This window comes from Leuresthes tenuis, unplaced genomic scaffold, assembly GCF_036924035.1.
Source record: "Leuresthes tenuis unplaced genomic scaffold, fLeuTen1.0.hap1 SCAF_3, whole genome shotgun sequence".
NCBI classification, from domain to species: domain Eukaryota; kingdom Metazoa; phylum Chordata; class Actinopteri; order Atheriniformes; family Atherinopsidae; genus Leuresthes; species Leuresthes tenuis.
The window spans coordinates 8,027,522-8,049,083 of NW_027325357.1; the positions used below are offsets into that span (position 1 = coordinate 8,027,522).

General features: G+C 39.2%; 3 protein-coding genes across 4 annotated transcripts; 1 reads left to right on the forward strand and 2 right to left on the reverse strand.

The window, feature by feature from the left end:
* Window positions 1–85: 85 nt before the first annotated feature.
* Window positions 86–10,966, reverse strand: phtf1 (putative homeodomain transcription factor 1). 2 transcript variants are annotated; one of them, XM_072381633.1, is made up of 17 exons: window positions 10,647–10,966; window positions 10,374–10,490; window positions 9,205–9,261; window positions 9,041–9,110; window positions 8,355–8,513; window positions 7,789–7,972; window positions 7,423–7,543; window positions 5,369–5,566; window positions 4,928–5,173; window positions 4,583–4,711; window positions 3,991–4,260; window positions 3,462–3,593; window positions 3,253–3,339; window positions 2,876–3,031; window positions 2,618–2,713; window positions 1,846–1,971; window positions 86–810 (listed from the first exon to the last, which is right to left on the reverse strand). In XM_072381633.1, exons 2-17 carry the CDS (start codon window positions 10,401–10,403, stop codon window positions 790–792), a joined length of 2,082 nt encoding a protein of 693 aa, XP_072237734.1. In that variant the 5' UTR covers window positions 10,404–10,490; window positions 10,647–10,966; the 3' UTR covers window positions 86–789. The 2 variants fall into 2 exon arrangements, with proteins under 2 accessions (XP_072237734.1, XP_072237733.1); XM_072381632.1 differs by having other exon boundaries at window positions 10,374–10,509.
* Window positions 10,967–11,801: 835 nt separating this feature from the next.
* Window positions 11,802–12,812, reverse strand: LOC140304097 (olfactory receptor class A-like protein 1). Its single transcript, XM_072383095.1, has one exon. The coding sequence runs from the start codon at window positions 12,810–12,812 to the stop codon at window positions 11,871–11,873; it is 942 nt and encodes a 313-aa protein (XP_072239196.1). The 3' UTR covers window positions 11,802–11,870.
* A 3,791-nt stretch (window positions 12,813–16,603) lies between these two features.
* On the forward strand, window positions 16,604–17,604 carry ora2 (olfactory receptor class A related 2). Its single transcript, XM_072383096.1, has one exon. It carries the CDS (start codon window positions 16,604–16,606, stop codon window positions 17,567–17,569), a length of 966 nt encoding a protein of 321 aa, XP_072239197.1. The 3' UTR covers window positions 17,570–17,604.
* Window positions 17,605–21,562: the final 3,958 nt, after the last annotated feature.

Below are 21,562 nucleotides of genomic sequence, written 5' to 3' on the forward strand. Positions count from 1 at the left end.
AAAACCATAAAGGCTCTGCAGAGGATCAGGTGCTGCTTTGTCAGAAGAGGTGGACAGCAAACATTAAAAATCTAACGCCAACATCTTTGAATGGAAAACAATTTATTCCCCTTTATCAAACATTTTTAAATCTTTTGCATAGTTATTTCATTCAACAATGGTCCTCCATAGAAAAGACAGACAGTGGTCAAAGAGCTATTTACAAGTACCATACAAGTCCATCAGCTAAAACTAAACCCTGAATAAATAAAGCAAAAACAATCATAACATCTCCCTTAGCTATACAAAAGGTTAAAAGTCCTATTAAAAAAGTCATTTAGTACATTTTGATATTCCGGCTTGAGATAGCAACGGCTTCCTTAGCACTTCCTTTTTCTAAAGAAAGACTATGTACATTACTAGCATTTACCCGTCATGTTGAGTCTACACATCTGTACAAGACACATTTGTGAATCTGGATGCCACAGAAGTTTGAAATGGTCTCAGACGTCAGCTTGCTGCTATATTAAACCACCAACAGAGGATTATTCAAGGGGCAGAGGTTAGGCACAGCGTTAGTGGCATGGCTGATGGAAACTTTAATGCCAGATCAGCTGAGCAGCCCATAATGGTGCATGAGTGATTGTCAGAGCATCTCTGGCTTGTGAATGACTGATGTTTAAGCTTGAAGGCACAGTCAATAAAATATAATGTCAGTAGGTTTGTGCACTTTTTGTATTTGAGAAGGCATCTGCAGCAGACAGCTTCAAGACTCCAGTGTCCGACTGTTAGTAGCTTGCTGTCTTCACATTAAGGCTTGATTTTCAACAGCTGGAAATGAAAAAAAAAAAAAGAAAAGTTAATTCAATTAAAACATACAGTTATCAGGACGAAATAACAGAGAAAATGTTGCAGATACAGTTATAGTGTAAAGTCATCACAGTGAGAAACCCATTTATTTTACTGTCTTGCAGAGAGATTTAATTAAGTCTAATACCTGGGCAATAAGGGTAAAGCTAGTAAGATTTTTAATGAATAAGATACACTTTTGTTGAGCCCATTTAAAAACCAAGAGCTGCCTTGTGGGTGGCACTAAAGGGTACGATGGGCCTTCCTGAAGGACCGTGAGAAGGCATATCTTCTTAGCTTTTATTCTCAATGATCAAGATGAACTTTTAATTGGAATTTCTGACCAATCACAACAAGCTATTTTGCATTTGCCAGCACCTGTTTAGTCTGTGCAAGCATGTCACACTCCAGGGGTTGTTCAGCACAACAAGCTGGCCCAAAATTCTACTCTCCTGAAAAATCTTTCCTGTATTGTAGGTCAGAGTTAATTTAATTTATAGCCTCAGTATGTGCTGGTTTCAGGCTATTTTGGGATGCAGAGAAGAGAATTGCAGACATCGTGGATAAAAGGAAAGGATTCACATGATCACAGCTTGTCATAAACACAGCAGAACTCATCTGATGGCAGCAGAGAAATACAATAAATTACATAGAATATGACAAGTCCAACCAGCTTCTCAAAATATTGAGTTATTCCTTTAGAAATTCCCGACGTTTATTGACGACGAAAAAAACCTTTCTAACCGCTTTTAAAGTGATTAGAAAGTTTTAGGTTAATTTTGCCACGTTTTTTTCAAGTCTCAACATGACGTCAGCTTGTCTCTCAGATTGCCTCAAAGAAAGAAAAATTCAGGAATTCAGGACAAAAAAGATAATAAAAAAAGGAAACTGGGTCAGCTGAGGCAACTGTAAGCTCTTGTCTCTTGAAAAGCATCTAATGTTACTGAAATCTTTATTTATTTGTTTTGCTGTCGGAAACAGAGGTGCTGTAAATATGACATCATTTTAACTTCTCACTCTGATGTTGAAGCCGAGCAGGTCGCTGACCACTGCAGACACAGCAGACAGGATGACAACCTTAGTAATGTTGTAGATCAGAGGGTTCACGGTCAGACCCAACAGTCTGAAGGGAGTATCCAGCTCCTGGAGGAGGCAAGAGGGACAAAAAATCTTACTTTGAGATTTATCACATGGGTACTCAGACTGAGGAAAAAAATGTAACCAGACAGAATTTATCATAGATGAAAGGTTGCTGGCAAAAGCAGCTACATTTAAAGCAAACATATTTAAACCTCTTATCTCAGAGTTAGGGATTTCTAGAGGAAATCAGAAGTAAGTTACTAAGCCTCTTAATCCCTAAGCCACTGAGGCACCCACAAAGAGAACCGGTTCACATTTACAAAAATGTCCCTAAAATGAAAATATTATTATTCTTTTAGAAAATCTGGCAGTTGAATACTTTCATTGTCACCATGTCCGTGTCAATCTTGAGCTGTTCCACAGAGATAGTCACCTAAACCAGGTATAAAATGACTTGTACACAATATGTGAGGGGTTGAAAACATGATCAAATCCCATAAGTGGGAAGTTTCGGTGAGTGTGCTCAAACTTCTTTCAATAATGGAAATGAGTGTCTGATTTGGTATAAATCTCAGGGCCTTTGAATCTCCCTTGTTGCTGTATTGTCACAGTATTCAACACATGGAAACACAATTGTATGTTCTAACAAAAGTACTACACCGAGTTAAAAATCCAAAAATGAAAGATAACAGGTAAAATTCATGCCTACCTTCATCAGCTTTGTAGCCAGTTTTAACACATTGTTCACAATACTGAGTTGATCTTTCTTGTTGGGCTTTTTCTCCATCTTCAGATACAAATTGATCTGCAAAACAAGAACAGTTTTACACACTATAACCAGCACAATGAAGGCCTGGTCATTTTTTTTTCTTAAAAACCTCAATCATGGCAAAGACACATCAGTTGAAAGTGTTGCACGTGGAGAAATAACCTGCAGCTCCACTGTTCTGCAGCCAGGGGGCCTCACCTGCTCAGTAAGCAGCACTGAGGAATTGCTGTATTTGCGGTTGGTCTCTGAGCCCAGCGTGGCCAGACGTAACAGAAAGAGAGCGAGAGAAGAGCCCCACACCATGAATTCCCAGTTTGTCAGCGACTCTGGGAATGTCTTGTGGCTGTGTAAAAGCTGAGATGGAGCAGAGGGAGTGTTACACATTTTCCTTGCATCTAACAAACTATTTAAAACATCTGAGGTTCACCCTCAGACAGGCAAATGATTGCGGATCTGCAGGTTCTGCAGCTTTTAAGCGCTCTTTCAGCTCCACGTCAGATTTGTACCATTTATACAACACAATCCAACCAATGTTTTCCAAACAACAGATATATGTCCCAGTATGTTTGACTGACCTGGGCACAAATGATGAAGGAAATGGAAAGTGCCAACAGAAAGACAGTGGAGACGATGACGTCAACAGAGCGCTGCGGCCCTCGTCTCTGCAATGACAAGCAGGACAGTGACAGTGTGTTGCAAAGACAGGTCCATTACAACTATTTAGTGAGTAAGAAACACACAGTGCTGGAGGAACAGAGGAGTGTTAACGAAGGAGAATACAAACCCTGAGAAAAGATCGTAGTGACAACCACATCTTTATGTTCTGTACTTTCTTCAGCCTGAAATGAGGGATCTCTGATTTTTTGGCCTTGCGAGCTGAAGTAAGATGGCTGAAGTACTTAGCAAATAAGAGCCTCTGTTGGGGAAATGTGGACAAACAGCTTTAGAGATGACAAAAGTCTCAGCAGCAATGAAGATAAGAAGAAAACATCTTCAATCTACTGGTTAGTTGAATAACAGAGAATTTGCAGACTACACAAATTAATTTACTTTTATTAACTCAGTTGGCCTTCAATCAGTTCTGATAAGAGGATACACAACCACATAATTATTTAAATTTCTTTTATTTTTAACATGGGCTGTATATTTCCAACAGCTAAGGTGCAGACTATGCACATTGGGAGGTTCATCATTTTATTTAGCAGTCTGTAATATATATTATATAATATTTAATATTACAGATCTTTATCTGTTCAGCTTCCCTTTCTCAAATTGTACATCAACTCTACCTACAGTACAAAGTTACCACACACCTGCTTGTAGGTTCTCTCAGCCACACACATCATGAAAAAGAACAGCCCTGAGAGGCAGACTCTTTGCACTGTTGTGATGAAGAAAAAGGCATAAGCCCGGGCGTCAATTGGCCCCAGTGCTTTTACGACCAGCTGCATAAGGGAGAGGGAGCTGAGGCTCGACATGTCCAGATGCTGAGCCAGGCGGAAGGCAAAGGGAAGAAGTGTCAGGGTGGCAGTCATGATCCCACTGAACACAAGGTAACCCACACCTTGCTCCACTAACTTCACCTGAAACAAAGAAAAAAACCACATCTGAGATAGGAGACATCTCCTTTTTAACATTCATGCCATTGCCTTTGCATAAATCGACACAGATATTGAAGGTTTTTACTAAAGTCAACAAGATGTTTTATTTAAAAAAAGCTTTGTTTAGCTACAGATGCAGCTGTGAATAAAGGACTCATTGTCAAGTGGTCCAGTTTCAAATGAGTATTATGGTAGAAGATGCGCAAACGTATAAAGTCAAAAGTAGATTTTCAGTAACTCACTCAGTTTTTACTCAGAGACTTAACAATAATATTTTACAATACAATCATAAGAAAATGTGTACACGTGTGAGGATGATCCCGCTGATCTCCAGCACGGACATGTCTGCTTTCTTGCATTCGCCCTGCTCCCATATTATGGCACTGACACGGTCCTTGGATGGATGACACGCCTGAAGCCAAGTCATCTGGCTCTGAAATGGAAAACAACAATCAAGTTAACATTGTTTTTAAATGTACAGTGTAATTCTGCAATGGGCTTTTATGAAGGACTTCAAAAGAGGGTCTTATTGACCTTATCAGGACTGCTAAAGTTAGTTGAAAGAAAATAACGTTTTGTCATAAAAAAGAAGCATCAGCTAAAGACTAATCCAATAAAAGAAGAGTATGTGATATTTTTGCATATTTACACCGGTGATTCCTTGCTGTAGGCTTTCATCATCACTGCTTGGAGTAGTGTTTTGTGGGAGGGTCATGCCCGGGTTATACTTCCCGCTCTCCTCGCTGTTGCTGCTCCCTGTGGAGGCGGAGTCAGGGTCCTGGAGGAGCTCCTCCCACATTGTGTCATCTGTGTCAGAGGCCGGGCGAGTGTCCAGTTTAGGCCTGAGGCGCTCCACAGCACGAGGGTTCATCTTGATGGAAGCCCCACTCCCTTCCTGCCCTCAGATCAAACAATGTATTGTGTTTCATATGACACACTAAACTAGTATTATAGAATCTTCATTCCTGTTCTGCCTTAGAAACTAAACCCTCATGTCAAATGTGTGTGTTGCTTTCTCCAACTATTAATTTTCTGAGCTTAAATCTAATTTTACAGCTTCAAAAACATACAGTGAAGCAAAAAGGTTTACCTGAGGTCTTGATGCAGGTTTGGGACTAGACTTTATATTTCTTTTCCTGACAGAAGACGCTGATGCAGATGTTGGTTGAAGCGTAGCAGGGTGCATCTCGTGATGGTGCTGTGATCGAATTACTTCCACTGACTGTGCGCCTTCCTCTTCGTCACTGGAGAGCTCGTCAGACGTGCCAAACCCCGACTGACTTTTGTTCTGAAAGAAAGAATAAAGACATGTATACACCTCAAGAAAGTTGTTCCAAAACAAGCATTAATCTGATTGTCTTTTAATATGCAGTAATATGCAGTACTCATCACAAACACATAACTTTGTATTCTGCTTATGTTTGACAAATAATTTTTTACGTATACATATTTTCCAAAAATGAAAATAATTCTTTAATTGGGGATTTAATCAGATGTGTGAGAGCCACAACACACAATACTTGCACAGATTTTTAGCTCATATGTGAATGTTTTGTTGCATGTAAAGTAAGAAAAACTGTAATTCTTGTCAACTCTAGATAAACTGCTGTTGCATCTTTGCGCATGTGTACGACAGAACGGCAGCACAATTGAAAATGAGACCAAAAGGCAACAGAGATTCATCAGTTTGTCAGATTTATGACCTGCTTTTATGCCTTTTTTTTTCTTCTTTTAAATGACGCAATTACAGGAGATTAAATGTCACATTAAGCCTTTCCCCTACAAACCGGGGTTAGTTTTCTGCAGATCAGTTAATGTGACTGTATGCAGCTCTACTGAGGCTGTGAGCTGCCTTGAATGCAATCGTCTATTTTGAAACCGTGATCTCAAGATCACAAGTTGATTATACTGTTATCAGGATAACAAGGCTCCTTTTCGTGTGATAACAAGTCCCTTTATCTCATTGTCTAGAGAAATTGGCCTTTTGTTTCCTTGACATCTCAACAAATAGTACGTAAGCTGTTATCATGAGAAATAAGCCTCGTTTTCTTGAGCTCACAAATGATTATTGTGAGTTGGAATATTAGAGGTTTCTGCTGTAACATTTAATTTCATCATCATTGTCACGACAGCTGGGGAAGATCTATAAAAATAAGTCAAGACATGAATGTGCTTCACTGTTTCCCCACACTGAGTTTAGTAAATTTGCGCTCTTGAGAACAGAAAATGGTGGCTCCACTCTGCTTCCGCTGTTAGCTGTCCCTCGGGCCATCTGGCTGCTTGTGGCGACAAAAAAAAAACTTAACAAGGCCAAATTAACAAAATAAATTAACTTGTTATCTTGAGAAAACAAGCTTTGTTACCCAAAATAATGATCAAAATGAGCTTTGTTATCTTGAAGAGATAATTAACTTTTTTTTTAAGCACAGTCTCTCTTGGCTTCCAAACTGTCCAGATTTGGGTCATGAAACTGAAACCTGGTAAGTGTGTTGCCAAAGACTTTCTGAAGAGAAGTCAGGCAAGACGCTGACATGTTCATTTAACAACAGATAAATGGAAAAAGGTGTTCAGTAGGTACTTCAGACATTTACACAGAAAACAAAAAGACCATCTGAAAAAAAAAAAATAAATCGATCAGAAATAGTCACTTAATGCTAATTTGGGTTACTAATTCTAAACACAGGCTTTATTGGTTTAAGTGACGTCATTTATGTGCCAACATTGATCAGCTTTTACTGCTGATCTGCTGGTCTCAGACTGCTGTGGAACAATCTGAGCTATGTGCTGCTCTTGCCTGTGTTGGTGCTGTTGTTGGTCCTTTAGCTTTGCCATGCCTTGCAGAAGACTGGTCCAAGTGGAAAAATGACTGGACGCCTTCACTTTGCAGTGGTTGAAAGTGACATTGATGGATGTGTACGTGCAAGCTTAAGTGGGCTCTGCAACACATCCTCGTAAAAAAAAAAAAATCTACCCTTGCTTTACACAGCACATCAATAGATCTTTTAAGGACATTAAAGCACTTCATTTTTTAAAATTGTATAAATCTGAAAATTGCTTCTATGCTGAGAATAAAATGTTGACTGCTCCATCCACCACAGCTCACTGACACACTCTCCAAAGGTTGACAAATATGAGTGACTGTACCCTCATCTCCTCGGTTCTAAATAATCGCTGGCTATCTTCAAACTGCCAGGGCCCCTGCAGCTCCGTGTTCCCAGTATCATTCTTTTCTTCCGTTTTTTTCAACCCTCTGCTCTTCCTCGGTCTGGAGGAGACAAGATGAAAATAATGGTTAAAGAGCAAAAATGGTAGAACGAGCTAGACGTGTCTGCATCAATGGTTCCTAAGTCTAAAAATAGAGTGCATATATGCATTTACACATAAAGTCAGTCCATTTTCAGTCACTCAGAATAAAAGTCAAGCAATCATTTAAGAAATCTAAAAAGGGAGTTTAGGTATGAGCCACGAGGTGAGAGTCTGTTGGTATAAACCAAACAAAGAGAAAGCTACCTCCTTCGGCGCGCAGGGCTGGGGCTGCTGCTGCTTGCAGCTGGACTGCCTGAGGCACAACGGCTGGACTCAGTCGATACAATCTGGCAGTGCACAGTACCCAGCAGCAACATGAGACACACGGGCCCAAACACCTCGCTGGCACTCGCTCTGGGAACCTCCAGGTACAGCACCACTGCTGCCACTGGGGGAGCAAAACATTTGGCAACAGCAAACAAAACGATCTCTTAGGGGAGAAATTATAACAGAATTCATGTGTACTAATGAGGTCTCTTCTGTACAGCTCAGCTGCGAAGGGGAACAGGTTTATTGTTGCGCATAAATGAATTCATTGAACTGGGTTAAAAAGTAGGGTGACTGAAAAATACAATTAGAAATTTTAATAAGCTATTTACCTCTGAACACACCATTTGATGAAAATAAAAAAATAAAAAAATAATAGTGCAAGTCTAGTTACTTAATTTAAATGTAATTTAAATAACACAGATTTCTAAGATCGGTCTTGTGAGATACCTGCAGCTTTAGCATGAATAAAGCCGGGATAAGGTAAGACGTGATGAGCTCACCTTGCATGAGATATAAGATCAGGATACATGAGAAGACGGACTTGGAGGTCACCTGGATCCACCACTGGAAGAAGACAGGAAACAACAGCACTCTAACCAGACCCTTTCTGGTCAGAGCTGTCCATGGACTCTCTGGTTTGGCTTTGCTGAAAGTTGATCCTGCGACAATGAAATAAACAGTCAAACTTTTTTTTAATTTACACTGTGCCTAATGGAACTTTACAGACCATATGTGTCATTAGGGCTGGAGTCCGGGGATGCAGCCCCGAATGCTTTCTGCACAGCCCCGAATCTCAAGACGGAATAAGTCAAAACCAAATTTATTCCAATCATACATTAACCCCCCCCCCAAAAATAATCTTTTCTTTTCCACTCTCTGTGTTATATTTATAGTGCTAACATTTGAAATAGTCTTTTAGGTGCTTTATTCTGCCTTCTCATAAGAAGAAACCTTGAATGTTAATAGGACCTTTCTGGCTAAATAGAAGTCAATACAATACAAAGCATTATTACAAAAAAAAGACAATTCACTGTCTGTAACATGCGTGTAGACAGTTATCTGATTTATGCATGACATCACTTAAACATCTTTTTTGTTTGTTTCTGAGTGTGTGCATGTAATTAACTGCAAACAGATCTTTATTAAACTGGAAAAAGGGTAAAATATTCTCATTGATCTCACTCACCTCTCACTAAATCAACATCAATGAGGTCTTGCTTGATGTGACACGTCTTCTTTGGTTTCCTCTCCAAACCCTACATGAATGGAAAAAGGTGCTTCAGTTTAGATGCAACTTGCAACATAAACAAAAATATTCATTCCTTGACAAAAGAAACGTAGGTGTCTTACAACTAGATCTGCTTTCTCCAGTGACTTCTCCCAGATTTGTTGATCGTAGGCCCCGATCTGCAACCAAAACACTTTCCTAACTATTTTGATTGAGACAAAACCTTATAAGGGATGCATAAATATGTGGGCAACTTAAACTTCTCTATGTTAAATGAAGAAAACTATTTTTTCATGTGGGCATTTTGACACCATGTTTTTGGTAAGTTATCCCAATCAAAGAAAGTCTTGAATCAGAAAGATTTTGACATACATCACAATCAAACATGTCACAAAAAATCTTCATCAACTATTGGAGGTTAATAGCTGCTTTGGCTGTGTGTTATTCCAAACTTAGCAACAGAAAACAACTCCCACTGTGCTTCATTGTATCTCAGACATGTTAACACAAATCACATCAAATTATACCGTTCCTCCGTCAAGACAAGAACCAGACGAATGTTCATGTCTGCGTGTCAGTCTCTCGAAGAGCAACAAAAAATATATAAAAAACAAAAAACTTAGTAAAATCTGATGGCGGTGAACAATGGGTAAAGTAAGAACCTGTTAAATGATGCGGCTGATCTGTATGACTTTCCTTAAAATTGTCAGATGCAGAGGGCGATGTTCTTCACCCTTACGATTACTTTTGGTAAATCAGATGCTTCTGAGCTTATACAACGACATGGAAAAGTACAATAATACAAATTATATTTCATAATTTAAAGTATCAGACTATGATATAATATAATGTAGTTTATAATTACAATAATTTGCAGTAAGCCAGTAAATATCTTTGTTTGTCTGTTATTTGTCTTGTCCAAAGAGGGAAAATTATTCTCTATTATCTATTTTCATTGTGATGTAAATAATTTGACTTTCCTGAAGAATATCAAAGCAGTGTCTAATGTTTTTAAGGGCTTCATTTAAATATTTTGTCGGGGAGGAAACATGCAAATTAGGCTACCTCTAGCAAACATACAACCAATTGTTCATGAAGTTTCATAACTTTAGTCACACAACCTCTTTTAAATGCATGTTATTCATCACTCCAACATTTTTCACGGATTATCGCTATTAAATACTCATCATAAAATCTATAGTAAACAGAGAAGTGTTTGAACTGTTTTTTTTTTTACACTAAAAAGACAAACACTGTTTTACCTGTAACGACGATTAAAAAACAGTCTTACCTTCTCTTGATACCAGGCTATTCTGGCCATGGCCGTCAGAAACAGGAACCAGTGAACTCAGATCATGTGATTTCACAGCAGCGAGAGGAAAATTGGGCAGAAATCCAGATTTGTTCACTGGACAGACAGAATGGAGCTGATAAGAAAATAAATACAAAGGCAAAACTAAGAAAACCAAGTGTAAAATTAGCTGAGAAGCCGTTGTTCTGACACCTGTAAACACAAACCAATAACCAGTAGACAAAAGGCGTCAGAGTCAACAAGACAATTTACCTGAAAACACACAGCACACTGGATTTAGCACAAACTGGAAGAAAAAATTGGCGATCATCACAAAAAGGTGTTTAAACACTTTGCTGTCATCAGTTTCTCAGGCGTTGCAGCGTCTTGTTGTGGAACTTAGTTCAATAAGAGCCTCACGTGCTGTGTTTTACGGCTTCAGAAATGTTTTGACCGTAACGTTAACCTGTAAACATTAAATTTCAACAAATGCCCTCATTCGCATTTGTCTGTTTTCCTAAAATGTTTATTTCAGCTGTTCTGTACTTTCAGCTAATTCTGCTACTTCCTTTTTCCGGGGTTGACTTTGTTGTCAAGAGACATTTTTATTCCCTGCGTTATACCTTCCAGGAGAAAATTGAACTCTAGAAGGCACATTCAAAACCTTTCAGCGTACATATGTGTTCGTTAGAAGATAATCCAGCAGAATTATCAGAGGGATTAGATTAGTAAATTGGGGTTTACATATTAATATGACAATGTGACTGATGAATCGTGCACATCGGTAGCAGTAAAATGTTGCCTGAGCAGTCAAATGGAGGAACCCAATATACGTTTTCTATTTTTTTCGCCAATCAGAGCGCAGAAAAAAAGTGACGACAGTTTGGGCCTTTTTCATGATAACAATGGTTAGAAGTGCAAGCTACAGTTGTTTTCAGTATTGATTAATCAGCCGCTTACATTCATGGGTTACTTTAATGCCACAGTGCTGATCGAGTTTGGCTGATAGAGCTACTTGTCTGCTTAAATAAGTGAAGTACCCCCACATCATAAATATTCATTCAAATTCCGATATTTATTACTAGTTTAGTTATTTTCAGGAGAAACTCAAAATTAAGCTATTCAGAATAATTTTTCTGATCAACAGTCAATTTCAAGCTTGGAGAAAATATGAAACATGTCTAAAAAACCATGAACAATATGAACAAGAAAAGCACTTAAACGAGACAACATTGCACCTTTAGCGGTCTGTAAATTGCTTTTGCATGACAAAAATTACATTCAACTGATGTTCAAATTTCTATCAATGACTACTTGACACAAATCAAATTGTAAGTGCATACAGCAGCGAATTTACAATTCTAATTTGACCATATTCTATGATACTTTTTAATCTTAGCACATAGGGTTACATCATATTAGCCAGCCATGTATGTAAAGATGCTCAAAGTATGAAGATGGTCTCAGCCTCAGTAGGCTGTCAAGACAGAGTCAGAGTTATTTGACATTTGACTCTTGAGTGTCCACTGATGGTATGTCATGCTCAGCTGCACAAACAATCTTGCCCTTGACCTTCTTGTTGGAGGAGATGATGAAGTAGGGGCTGAGAGAGGCATAGCAGGATGAGAAGAATACCCTCATGTCAGCCACCACTGGTGACACGTTTGATACTGTCAACATGTAGATCCAGATCACATTATCAATGCCAAAAAAGACCACATAGAGAACCACCAGGGTCACCACTGTTTTGGCTGCCTTGGTCTCTGCCCCGCTGCCCTGAGAGCGTCGAATTCCTCTCACCTGGTGGCTGTGGCGGTGAAGAAGCAAGAGGATGTAACCGCTGGAGCCCACCATTAAGGCAACAAATACAAAATCCCTTCCAGAGACAGCCACTCCATTGATAACATACGACAGGCTGTCTCTGAAGTCCACATGACAGAAGCCGAGGTTGAGGGTAAAGGCAGGGACAGTGCCGTTACGCGGAGCCATGGAGAAGAAAGGGGCTGCGATGCAAATGGCCATGTTGAGGAACCACAGCCCTGCAAAAGTGGGGAGGACCAGGGAGGGAAGTGCAGGTTTCAACCTAGACAAGTGGGGCCCAGCAGGAGCGATGGTCACTGCCTGAAAAACACTGAGCATACAGGTGATGCACACTGACAGAGCCCGGCCGATCCGGTAGGCGTAGATAACCACCTTACACCCGGGATCATTCAGAAGGTCCCTCAGCCCAAACACGGTCATGGTCTGAGGGACACAGCGGGTCATTAGCAGCATCAGGTTGGCGAAGGCCAGGTGGCACAGGATCATGTCTACAGGAAGGAGCTTGGGTTCGGTGTAGATGATGTGGGCATATGCCAAAAGCACCACAGTGTTCCCCAAGATGCCCATACCTGTTTGCAAGAGGAAGGAGACCCCTTTGATGGTCACACACAGATCCATTGCAGCCTGCACAAGTGAGACAGAGAATGAAATCTGTTATGAGTACACTACATGTAATATAAATCTTCCACAATGGTTGCATCAAATAACACAAAACTTCATTAAAAGTGTCAACGTGTGAAAAAAATTCTCACCTGAGGCTATGGTCAGTAAAAACCAGCTGTGAAATTGTAGATTAGCCTGTGTAACTGCAATTTATATTCCTCAAAAACCTTCAAGTCTATTGGCCAAGGCTTCAGTGTTCAGCCCACAGTTTAGCAAATTAATCTAACAATCTAACTTTGACTCAGGTAGTCTCAGAGGACATGAACCACAAAGGAAACAGTAACACTATCTTAATACAATAATGGCTCTTATAGATGGGGAACAGTGATTGTTTGTAGACTCATTCCTTCTGTTCATACCAGCCATTATGAGATCCTAAGCTTCCAGTGAGGGTGATGTTGAACAAAATCCAAAGTTTGTGCAAACATTTCTATCCATTGTTTCCATATTTACTTCGGCAGGCTGATTTAATCAAGTAAGTAACAGTAATGTCATCATACTTCAAAGTCATAGTTCCCTCTTAATGTTTTCCAAGCCAGTTTTATATGGAGCCAATTCCAAAAAGTCTTCAACTGATTTGTCTTAGTATTATGCATAACCATCAAATTAATTTGAAATAAACCTTAGTCTGTACAAAGCAAGCAATGTGGACTTAGTCCCAGATCATCTACAGTGGAAGGAAGAATCTTGTGATGACCAGCATGAACAGGAAGAATCCTTACAGCCAGCAAATACTGCTCTTTGTGTTTAAAGGCAAACTTTCTTTATGCATAAATATAAATAGACACTTTACATTTAAAACAGTGAAGCCCAGTTCAACAGACTTCAGTATATTTAAGTGTTGGAAAATTGTTTGTCATCTAAAAAAATAATTGCTTCTTTTGGTGATATCAACAACATGAACAATTAAGTGAATTAATAACTTCTGTGGTATTTTCCTGCACCATACACCACTTTTCAGTTTCTATTAAAGGTTCAATTTAGGAAATATTATAATGATGTTTCCCTGCAGAATTAAAAACACAATAAACCCACCCCTATGGGGATAAGCGTGTGGTTATTGTTGATGTAGAAGGACGCTATCAAGGGGCTTTTATATGTACAGCTGGTGCTACACTGCGCACTCCTTTCTTCATGACCAGGGATCCTGTTAAAAGACTCAGAGGGGTAAGACAATTAGTTAAGTAACAATGCATGTCGGCATTAATTGGGGGGACAGATATAACCACCCAAAATTAATCTATGTTGTCAACATTAGTATTTGTTAAGATGTTAAGATGCACTCCAAGGTCTCCTAACAATGCATACTTTAAATGTGCCATGAAAAGTATCTTCATTTAAATTCTGTGGTGGTCAGTTGCAAACTTTCTTAACTTGAAACACGGTAGTTTGAACAGCTTGTTTTCTCAAGGGAGTGAGATTTGGAATAAATCATCATTAGATGTGTTCTTTTCCTGTGTGCTTTTAACATGTTTACATGTTCAGAGAGCTAATTAAAACAGCAAGTTCAAGCATGTCTGTCTCAGGGGGTTGCAGCATGTACTGTTTGCTGCTGTGCATCCTTAATGATAAACACTTTTCCCTCAACATGGGAATAATTTATCTTCTTTTTTGTTTAAGACTGATGCAAATTGTTTTTATGAATTGTACTAATTCAGTTTTCTTTTAACACTGATTAAGTTAATTAAAATAATATCCTTAGAGATGTTAAACAGGTAAGTCAAAGCTGATTATTGTATAGTTAGTATACTATACCGTAAATGTTAGATGTTTCATTCAATTAATTGTTTTGTTTTTCAGTGAATAAGGAAAATTAGATATTCATCCTTCTATCTTCTGCTGTTTACCACGAACAAGGAGCAACAGAACTGCAACACATTGTCAAACTCAACTGTCACATCGAGTGTTCATCAGATGTCGGTTTGTTATACCTCATCTTTGTTCAGAGGAAAGTCCCTTTTTAACTTTGTGCTCCTGTAAGTATGTTTCTGAAGAGGGAATCTCTGCTACTCTTCTTATTGTTCCAGTTAATCTGTCCTTCAGCAAAGATGTAAAAAGGTTTGAACCTTTTAGCAGTCTCTTCCCTTTTGTACTGATGGCCTTTTTTGTATTTTGATGGGTACAAGTGACAAATGACATTGAACGGCTTTGTGCTTAATGTAAACTTAAAATATGATTTTCTGAACCTCTGGGACAACTTATGATGCATTATCAAAAGATACAAACACAATTATTTCTGTGTTTGGTCAAGAACACAAACAGAGCTAATAAATCTTTTTTTTGTTGGTTTTGTTTGTTTTTTGGACATTATTATCAGTTTAGCTGACTACGTGCAGTTTTCTTCCTTTTTCTTTTGCTATATCCCGTATATAGTAAAGTATAAAGTATACTGTTAAAGTAAATGGCCCAAAATCCATATTTACTATGCGAAGCAAAGAGTTAGACCTAGGACCCCTGAAAAACTGGAGAAAACTGAAGTAGAGCAGCACAACATGCTTCTTCACAATGACATGGTCAAGGTAAATAAAGGGCAAGCATACATATGGATGAACAGTTTAAGTCAGAGAGGACCTCAGATATCTGTTAGTATAAAAAAAATGCTTTCAATTATTTCAATTAGTTTAAGATCAGGCCAGCGTGTAAATTAAATTTTGACATTTAGTTTGTAGAGTAATTGCAAACTAAACCAACATCACTATCAGTATATCAGTAAATAGTGTTATTTTATTTCATGTGCAGAATTCAAATTTAATGAGGTTACTGCCAACATGAACAATTTAATTAATAATCATACTGTAGCATACTAAGAAAAATATCTTATACTTTCTGACGCAGACACGTTTCAGCATGTTAATTCCAGAAATTAACAAAAGATTAATTTGCAATTCCTTGCTGTGGGACATGTACATCATGTTACCTTCCCCCACTCATTTATCCTCTCAACACCCTCATGGTTTAAGTTTAATTCCATTTTTAGAACTTTTTATGACACTGGATGAATTACACACTCATAAATCGGACGCTGTGTCATCCTCGCCAAATGAAAAATGGGATGATGTATCAAGCAGACTGAGTGGAACGTCCTGCAGCTTTGATTTTGTTTCATCTTTCTCCACTGGGGGACACTGTGGTGTTGGTGTCTGACTTATAAACACAAGAAAGAGCCCTTTAGTAGCGTCTTTTAAAACTGATCACACAAATGAAAAATACAAAAAGAATGTAAATGATTGCATCTATATATCATTTCAGTAATTAGAAAACAAATAGACAGATTTGTCTTCGTTTGCTGAAATTTTAATGTTCTTTTTCGTAATGAACATGAGACTAGAGAATATTTTCAATTTTCTTTGTCTACTGATTAATTCCATGCGTCCTGTAAATGAATACAAGCCTAGTCTCATCTGTGTCTCTTGTCTGAATTTAGTGAGGGGACAGAATCAGTCATCTGAACTGATCTCAAGTAATTGGAGGCCAAGGGAAGAGAAGTCAATGAACCATGCAAATCAAATCCAACAGCTGTTACCTGTTTGAAAGTATAAGGTCACAAACAACCTGACTACTTCAGGAGGGGATCACAGAATGTCAGGCACAGAGTTCTCTTCTGACCTCTTTGCTCTTGATGCTTTCAGGTGGGAGCTTAACTTCCTACAAAGATATTTCTGATACCACTTTGAATAGTGTGTTTGACAACATCTCAATAATGTGATTTATTAATTTATTTTATTCTTTCTTTCCTCTCTGCAGGAATGCTATCAGAGGAGTTTGTTCGTGGGATGCTTTATTTGTCTCTCACAATTGTGGGGGTTCCAGGTAATGCTACTGTTATCATGGCGTTCCTCCTCTTGATCTACGAAGAAAAACGGCTCCTTGCAGCTGATGCCATCATCCTGCACCTGGCTTGCACTAACCTGCTGGTGGTGGTTGTACGCTGTCTGCTGGAGTCCCTGGCCTCCTTCCATCTGGCCAACGTCTTTGGAGACGCAGGTTGTAAAGCAGTGATATTCATCTTCAGAACCTCCCGTGCCCTGTCAATCTGGCTCACCTTCCTTCTGAGTGCTTATCAGTGTCTGAGCATTGCCCCTCCTGGATCACGATGGGCCACTGCCCGTGCCATAGTAGCTCAATATTTGGTCTTTGTATTCCTATTCCTCTGGGTCCTCAATGCTACTATGAGCCAAGCTGCCATATTTTTCACTCTCAGCACCAAGAATGACTCTAGTCTAACAAAAAATGCAGTTAATGTGCAATTTTGCCTTGTGAACTTCCCGTCAAAACTATCCAAAGATATCAACGGGGCAGCGCAAGTGGGTAGAGATGTGGTGCCCATGTCCCTAATGACACTTGCTAGCCTGGTAATCCTCGTTCTCCTCTACAAGCACAGCCAGCAAGTGAAAGGTCTCCGGAGTGTTAGTGGGACTGGTGGTGGAAGTGGTGGGGCAGAGCAGCGAGCTGCCAAAGTTGTAGTTGTGCTTGTAACAATGTATGTGATCCTCTATGGGGTAGATAATGGGCTTTGGGTATATACTCTCACTGTGAGGAAGACAATGAGTTCCTCACTGATCTCTGACCTGCGTGTATTCTTCGCTTCATTGTATGCAGCACTAAGCCCTCTGGTTATCATTGTATCAAACAGGAAGGTGAATAGCAGGCTAAGGTGTTCAGCACAGGAGAAGCCTGTCCTGGAGAAAACTAGGAATCCTTCTACTCTGTAAAGCCTGCTGGGATGGTGGATTGCTCACAGGGCTGCTGGGGAAGCTAAGATTGAGCTAATACTGATTTTTTTTAATGTCTGGGTCATACATGGGTCATTCTGTCACTGAAATATACTGGGTAAATGACAGTGTGACAGTATCTGCACTGACTTTTTTTTTCCTCTGTAGAGGTTCAGAATTTATATTTATGTGTCCTTTTCTTACATGAGACTTTTCAGATATATTCTTATGTTGTAACTGATGAAAGCTATGTGGCATGTTATGTCACTGCCTACAGTCCCACCCCTGTTTCTCAATCTCTGCTGATCTGGCACCACGTTGTTTCGTTATTTATTATGTTCCTTCAATATTAAGTGGGTGGAAAAATTATAGTCAGAAAATTTAGTTCACTATAGCTGTCAAATGACTTCCAGCCGCCCATTTAAGTATCATTAAGGCTTTGAATAGTCTGGGAAATGTCCCATACTGATGAAGCAGGTTAATTGTCCCACTGAGAGTCTGTTAAAAACCTAATGGGAAAACCGTAGTCTTTACAGCAAAGAGACATGTAAAAACATGTTCATTAGTCATTACAGGATTTCTAAAATATAATGGTGACAATGTCTGAGTTCAGTGGGTGCAGTTGTGAGATGAGTATACACAAAAGTACACTTTGGCACAAGTGCTGAAGAGTTTGCTGTGGATGTGGCAATGTGTGAATTTAGGAGTCATTATGTAATTGCCATGACGTAATGGATCAAGGGCAGAGAGACGAGGCGAGGACATAACAATCTCTGTGAGTGACAGTCAAAAATACATAAAGTGGGGCTGCCAGAACTCCTTGATCTTGCAATAACTCTTAAGTGCAATCAAAGTAGGGGTGTTCAGCTGTCGCTGCGCTGCGGGTAAAGAGGGGGAGGAGGAGAAGTCCTTTTTCTGTGCTTGTGCAGAACAAATGTATTTACCATCAAGGCGACACCAAAGAATAATAAAGGTCACATGTTTCATCACTTTTAATAAAAAAAGAAAAAGTTGCAATCCTTAAAACCCTTCACCTTTTTTTCTTAAAGCTCTCTCACGATGACAAATCCCATGTGTCCTACTCTTCAAACCACTGAAATCTGATTAACACTTCATACAGACTCCGGTGGAATGAAGGATAGAATACATGGATGGTTTCAAAAGAGTGGAAACTGTGCCGTGGTCTCTGATGAGGAATCAGTAGGAATGTAAACACCGATGTCTCCCATCAATGCTGTTTGTGAAGTCATTTTTTCGTTTCCTGTAAAGAGAGGGAACAGATTTGTTAATAGAAACAAACACAAAAGACAGGTTCCATCGGAGTGTAAGTTCAAGTGTTTTTCTGTGTGGGAAGGGTGTGTCAGGGAGGCCTCTCCCTGGCACAAGACAGGACCTGTTTTCACTGGTTTTTCCTTCTGGAGTCTGAGTCCAATGAATGCAGGGTGCTGTTAAACATGTAGAGACCAAACCCACACAAATATAACCATCTATTAGAGTCCCACTTCCTTCATTACATGTTATTCCCATCTAAGACTTAAAACTAGGTGTAAAAGTAACTTTGCTGATTAACATCAATTTCCAACTTCCAACATCAAATAATTGGTGAGCAATCCAGAGAAACACAAAAAGGAAGGAAAGTTGCACAGTACAAACCTGTCCAAATGCAACACAAGACAAAGCTCTTGAGTTGTCCAGAGTGGTTGGTTGAATAAAATCACAAAATCCCATCAGACAATCCAGTCAAGACTTCTGCTGTGCCTGACGTGAGTCTGTTTACCTGCAGCAGGTACAAGCATTTTTGTCCCTGTATCAACCAATGGCAAAGCAGCAGCAGGGTTAAACCTCCCCCTATTCTGCCTGGAGCAGTCCACACCCTGATGCAGAATCAAAACCATCTCCTCCCCCACAGAAATCTTACCGAATTACTCAAACATCCGAAAAATCACGGCAACTTACAACTGAAAGGAATAAGCAGTGGTGATAAGCACAATCAAAAGTTTTCACAATGATAAACTAAACCAGCAACCTGTTTATTTGTACATATAGTAGCATTACATTTTGTTTCGTGGACAACACAAACACAGCTCTGGCAATTTGAGTGTAAAAAGAGAAACTGTCCACTTTAGAGCTAATCTCTGTGGTTAAATTGATCAGTAATAAACATATCCTGAGGTACTAAATGTTATGAAAATGAGAGATAAACTGCAATGAGCCCTTTTTAAGTTTAATGACACCGTCTCTGCTGTTCCTTCTGCTGGATGTCTCTTTAGGCGTGTCATTATTTTCTGTCTGACTGAAGCTACAGATGAAGAATGCTGAACAAAAACTGTACTTTTGGGTAAATCATATTTAGAATATTTGTGAGTACAAAGCTGCCTGTAAAATAAAAACAAAACAAAAAAAAAATTACACTTTAGAAGTGGAACATGGCATACTCATGGATCAAATAAAGAAGAATAACTAAATAAGCATAACTAAATTGTAGCACGGCAATGTGCTCCAAACTTGATTGGAAAACATTTTTTATTCTATAATTTACAGACTTAAGTTAAAGAGTTGGAGGTGTGTGACCCATTTTCTTACATTCATCCAGTTCAAATGCTTCCCTCTGACAGAGAGGATACATGATCATGTTTCAACTTGCCTGGAATGCTACACTGCACCTAAGCAAGGAGGTCTATACTCAAGATGGCGAGAGGAAAATTTACAGCGGTTAGGAAAAAGTTAGGCCTGTTGTGCTTCTTCAAACGCAGCGATACTTCTTGATTTATTCAGATTACCACTCCAAATGTAAAGCTGATTTGATTTTTTTCCTAAGGTTTAGGGGTTCATAATTAACCTTTTAACTGTTGACTGATTTCTGAAGTATCAACAACACATTCAAGTCCTTGCACAAAGTTCAGAAATTAACTTATTTTAACACAAAGTGGAGGGAGGAACAGCTAGCCTGACTCTTTTGAAAAATAAATATGCCCATAAACTTCTAAACAGATTTACACAAATGTTATACTTTTTAAAGTGCCACAAGACTATCTGTATAATCTATGACAGGGTTCCTGTGCAGTAGATCATGTCTGTTTCCAGCACAGCAGCAAGGAGACAGACCAAACAGAAGACTAGATGGGGGTGGGGTGTTGGCGGCTCACGGGCCTGAGGGGGAACTGCCTGCTGTAGCTCCACCACTCTCAGGTAAGATATGCATCACTGTGCCAAGACTTGATGCACATATCCAACAGCTTATCAAACTGTAAGAAAAAGAAGAAGGAGAGGAAGAAAAAATGATGGATTGCTGACTGGAGAAAAAGAAACTGTACAAATAAATATAAACACACAGTCGTATGAATTTCCAAAGAATAACTGAATGTTAATGGACTTTCACCCGAAAGATTGGGGAGACTGCTTGGATTTGCAGAAATGAAAGCTGAAACCTGCCCTGACATGAACTGAGGAATCCCATTAGCACTCTCTCGAAACATAGCACATAATCTATTTCTCAGGGGTGAATTAGTATTGTTTTATAATTGTACAGGTAGTTTCCCTGAGATCAAGATTAACTTTGAAAGTGAAAGAGAGAAATATATGTACTGTATATCAGGCAGAAACAGACCTTGTTGACAAGTCAGTTTGTAGAGATTCGTACTTGGATGAACTAATCCAGATTCCCTGGGGGATACCAAACCATGCTGAATGCTATGTGAAAGCATAAACCTAACAGCCAGAGTTAAATCAATGTAAATCATTGTAATTAAAAGACGGCGCACCCAGTGCACACATGCTCTAACACACACACACACACACAGAAACTCTGATGTGCAAGGTCTTTTTAATACCAACAATGGACATCCATGTCTCTAAAAACAGGAATTATCTGCCCCCAAAACAGGTGCCAATTTAGATTTATGTGTAGACTTTTGTGTCTTAAAGACCTCAAAGACCCTTATTCGTGATGGGGAACCACAAGACATGCATAATATTCACAATAAAGTTAGGTGA

Bases quoted from the DNA above. Each gene is read 5' to 3' on its own strand.
- phtf1 (XM_072381633.1), bottom strand. From the start codon at position 10,403: ATGGCCAGAATAGCCTGGTATCAAGAGAAG. The intron at 3,594-3,990 runs GTGTGTGGTAAC...TTTCCCCAACAG, and splicing joins CTGAGAGAACCTACAAGCAG to AGGCTCTTATTTGCTAAGTA. The intron at 3,032-3,252 runs GTCAGTCAAACA...GCTCCATCTCAG, and splicing joins CCTTCATCATTTGTGCCCAG to CTTTTACACAGCCACAAGAC.
- LOC140304097 (XM_072383095.1), bottom strand. From the start codon at position 12,812: ATGGATCTGTGTGTGACCATCAAAGGGGTCTCCTTCCTCTTGCAAACA.
- ora2 (XM_072383096.1), top strand. From the start codon at position 16,604: ATGCTATCAGAGGAGTTTGTTCGTGGGATGCTTTATTTGTCTCTCACA.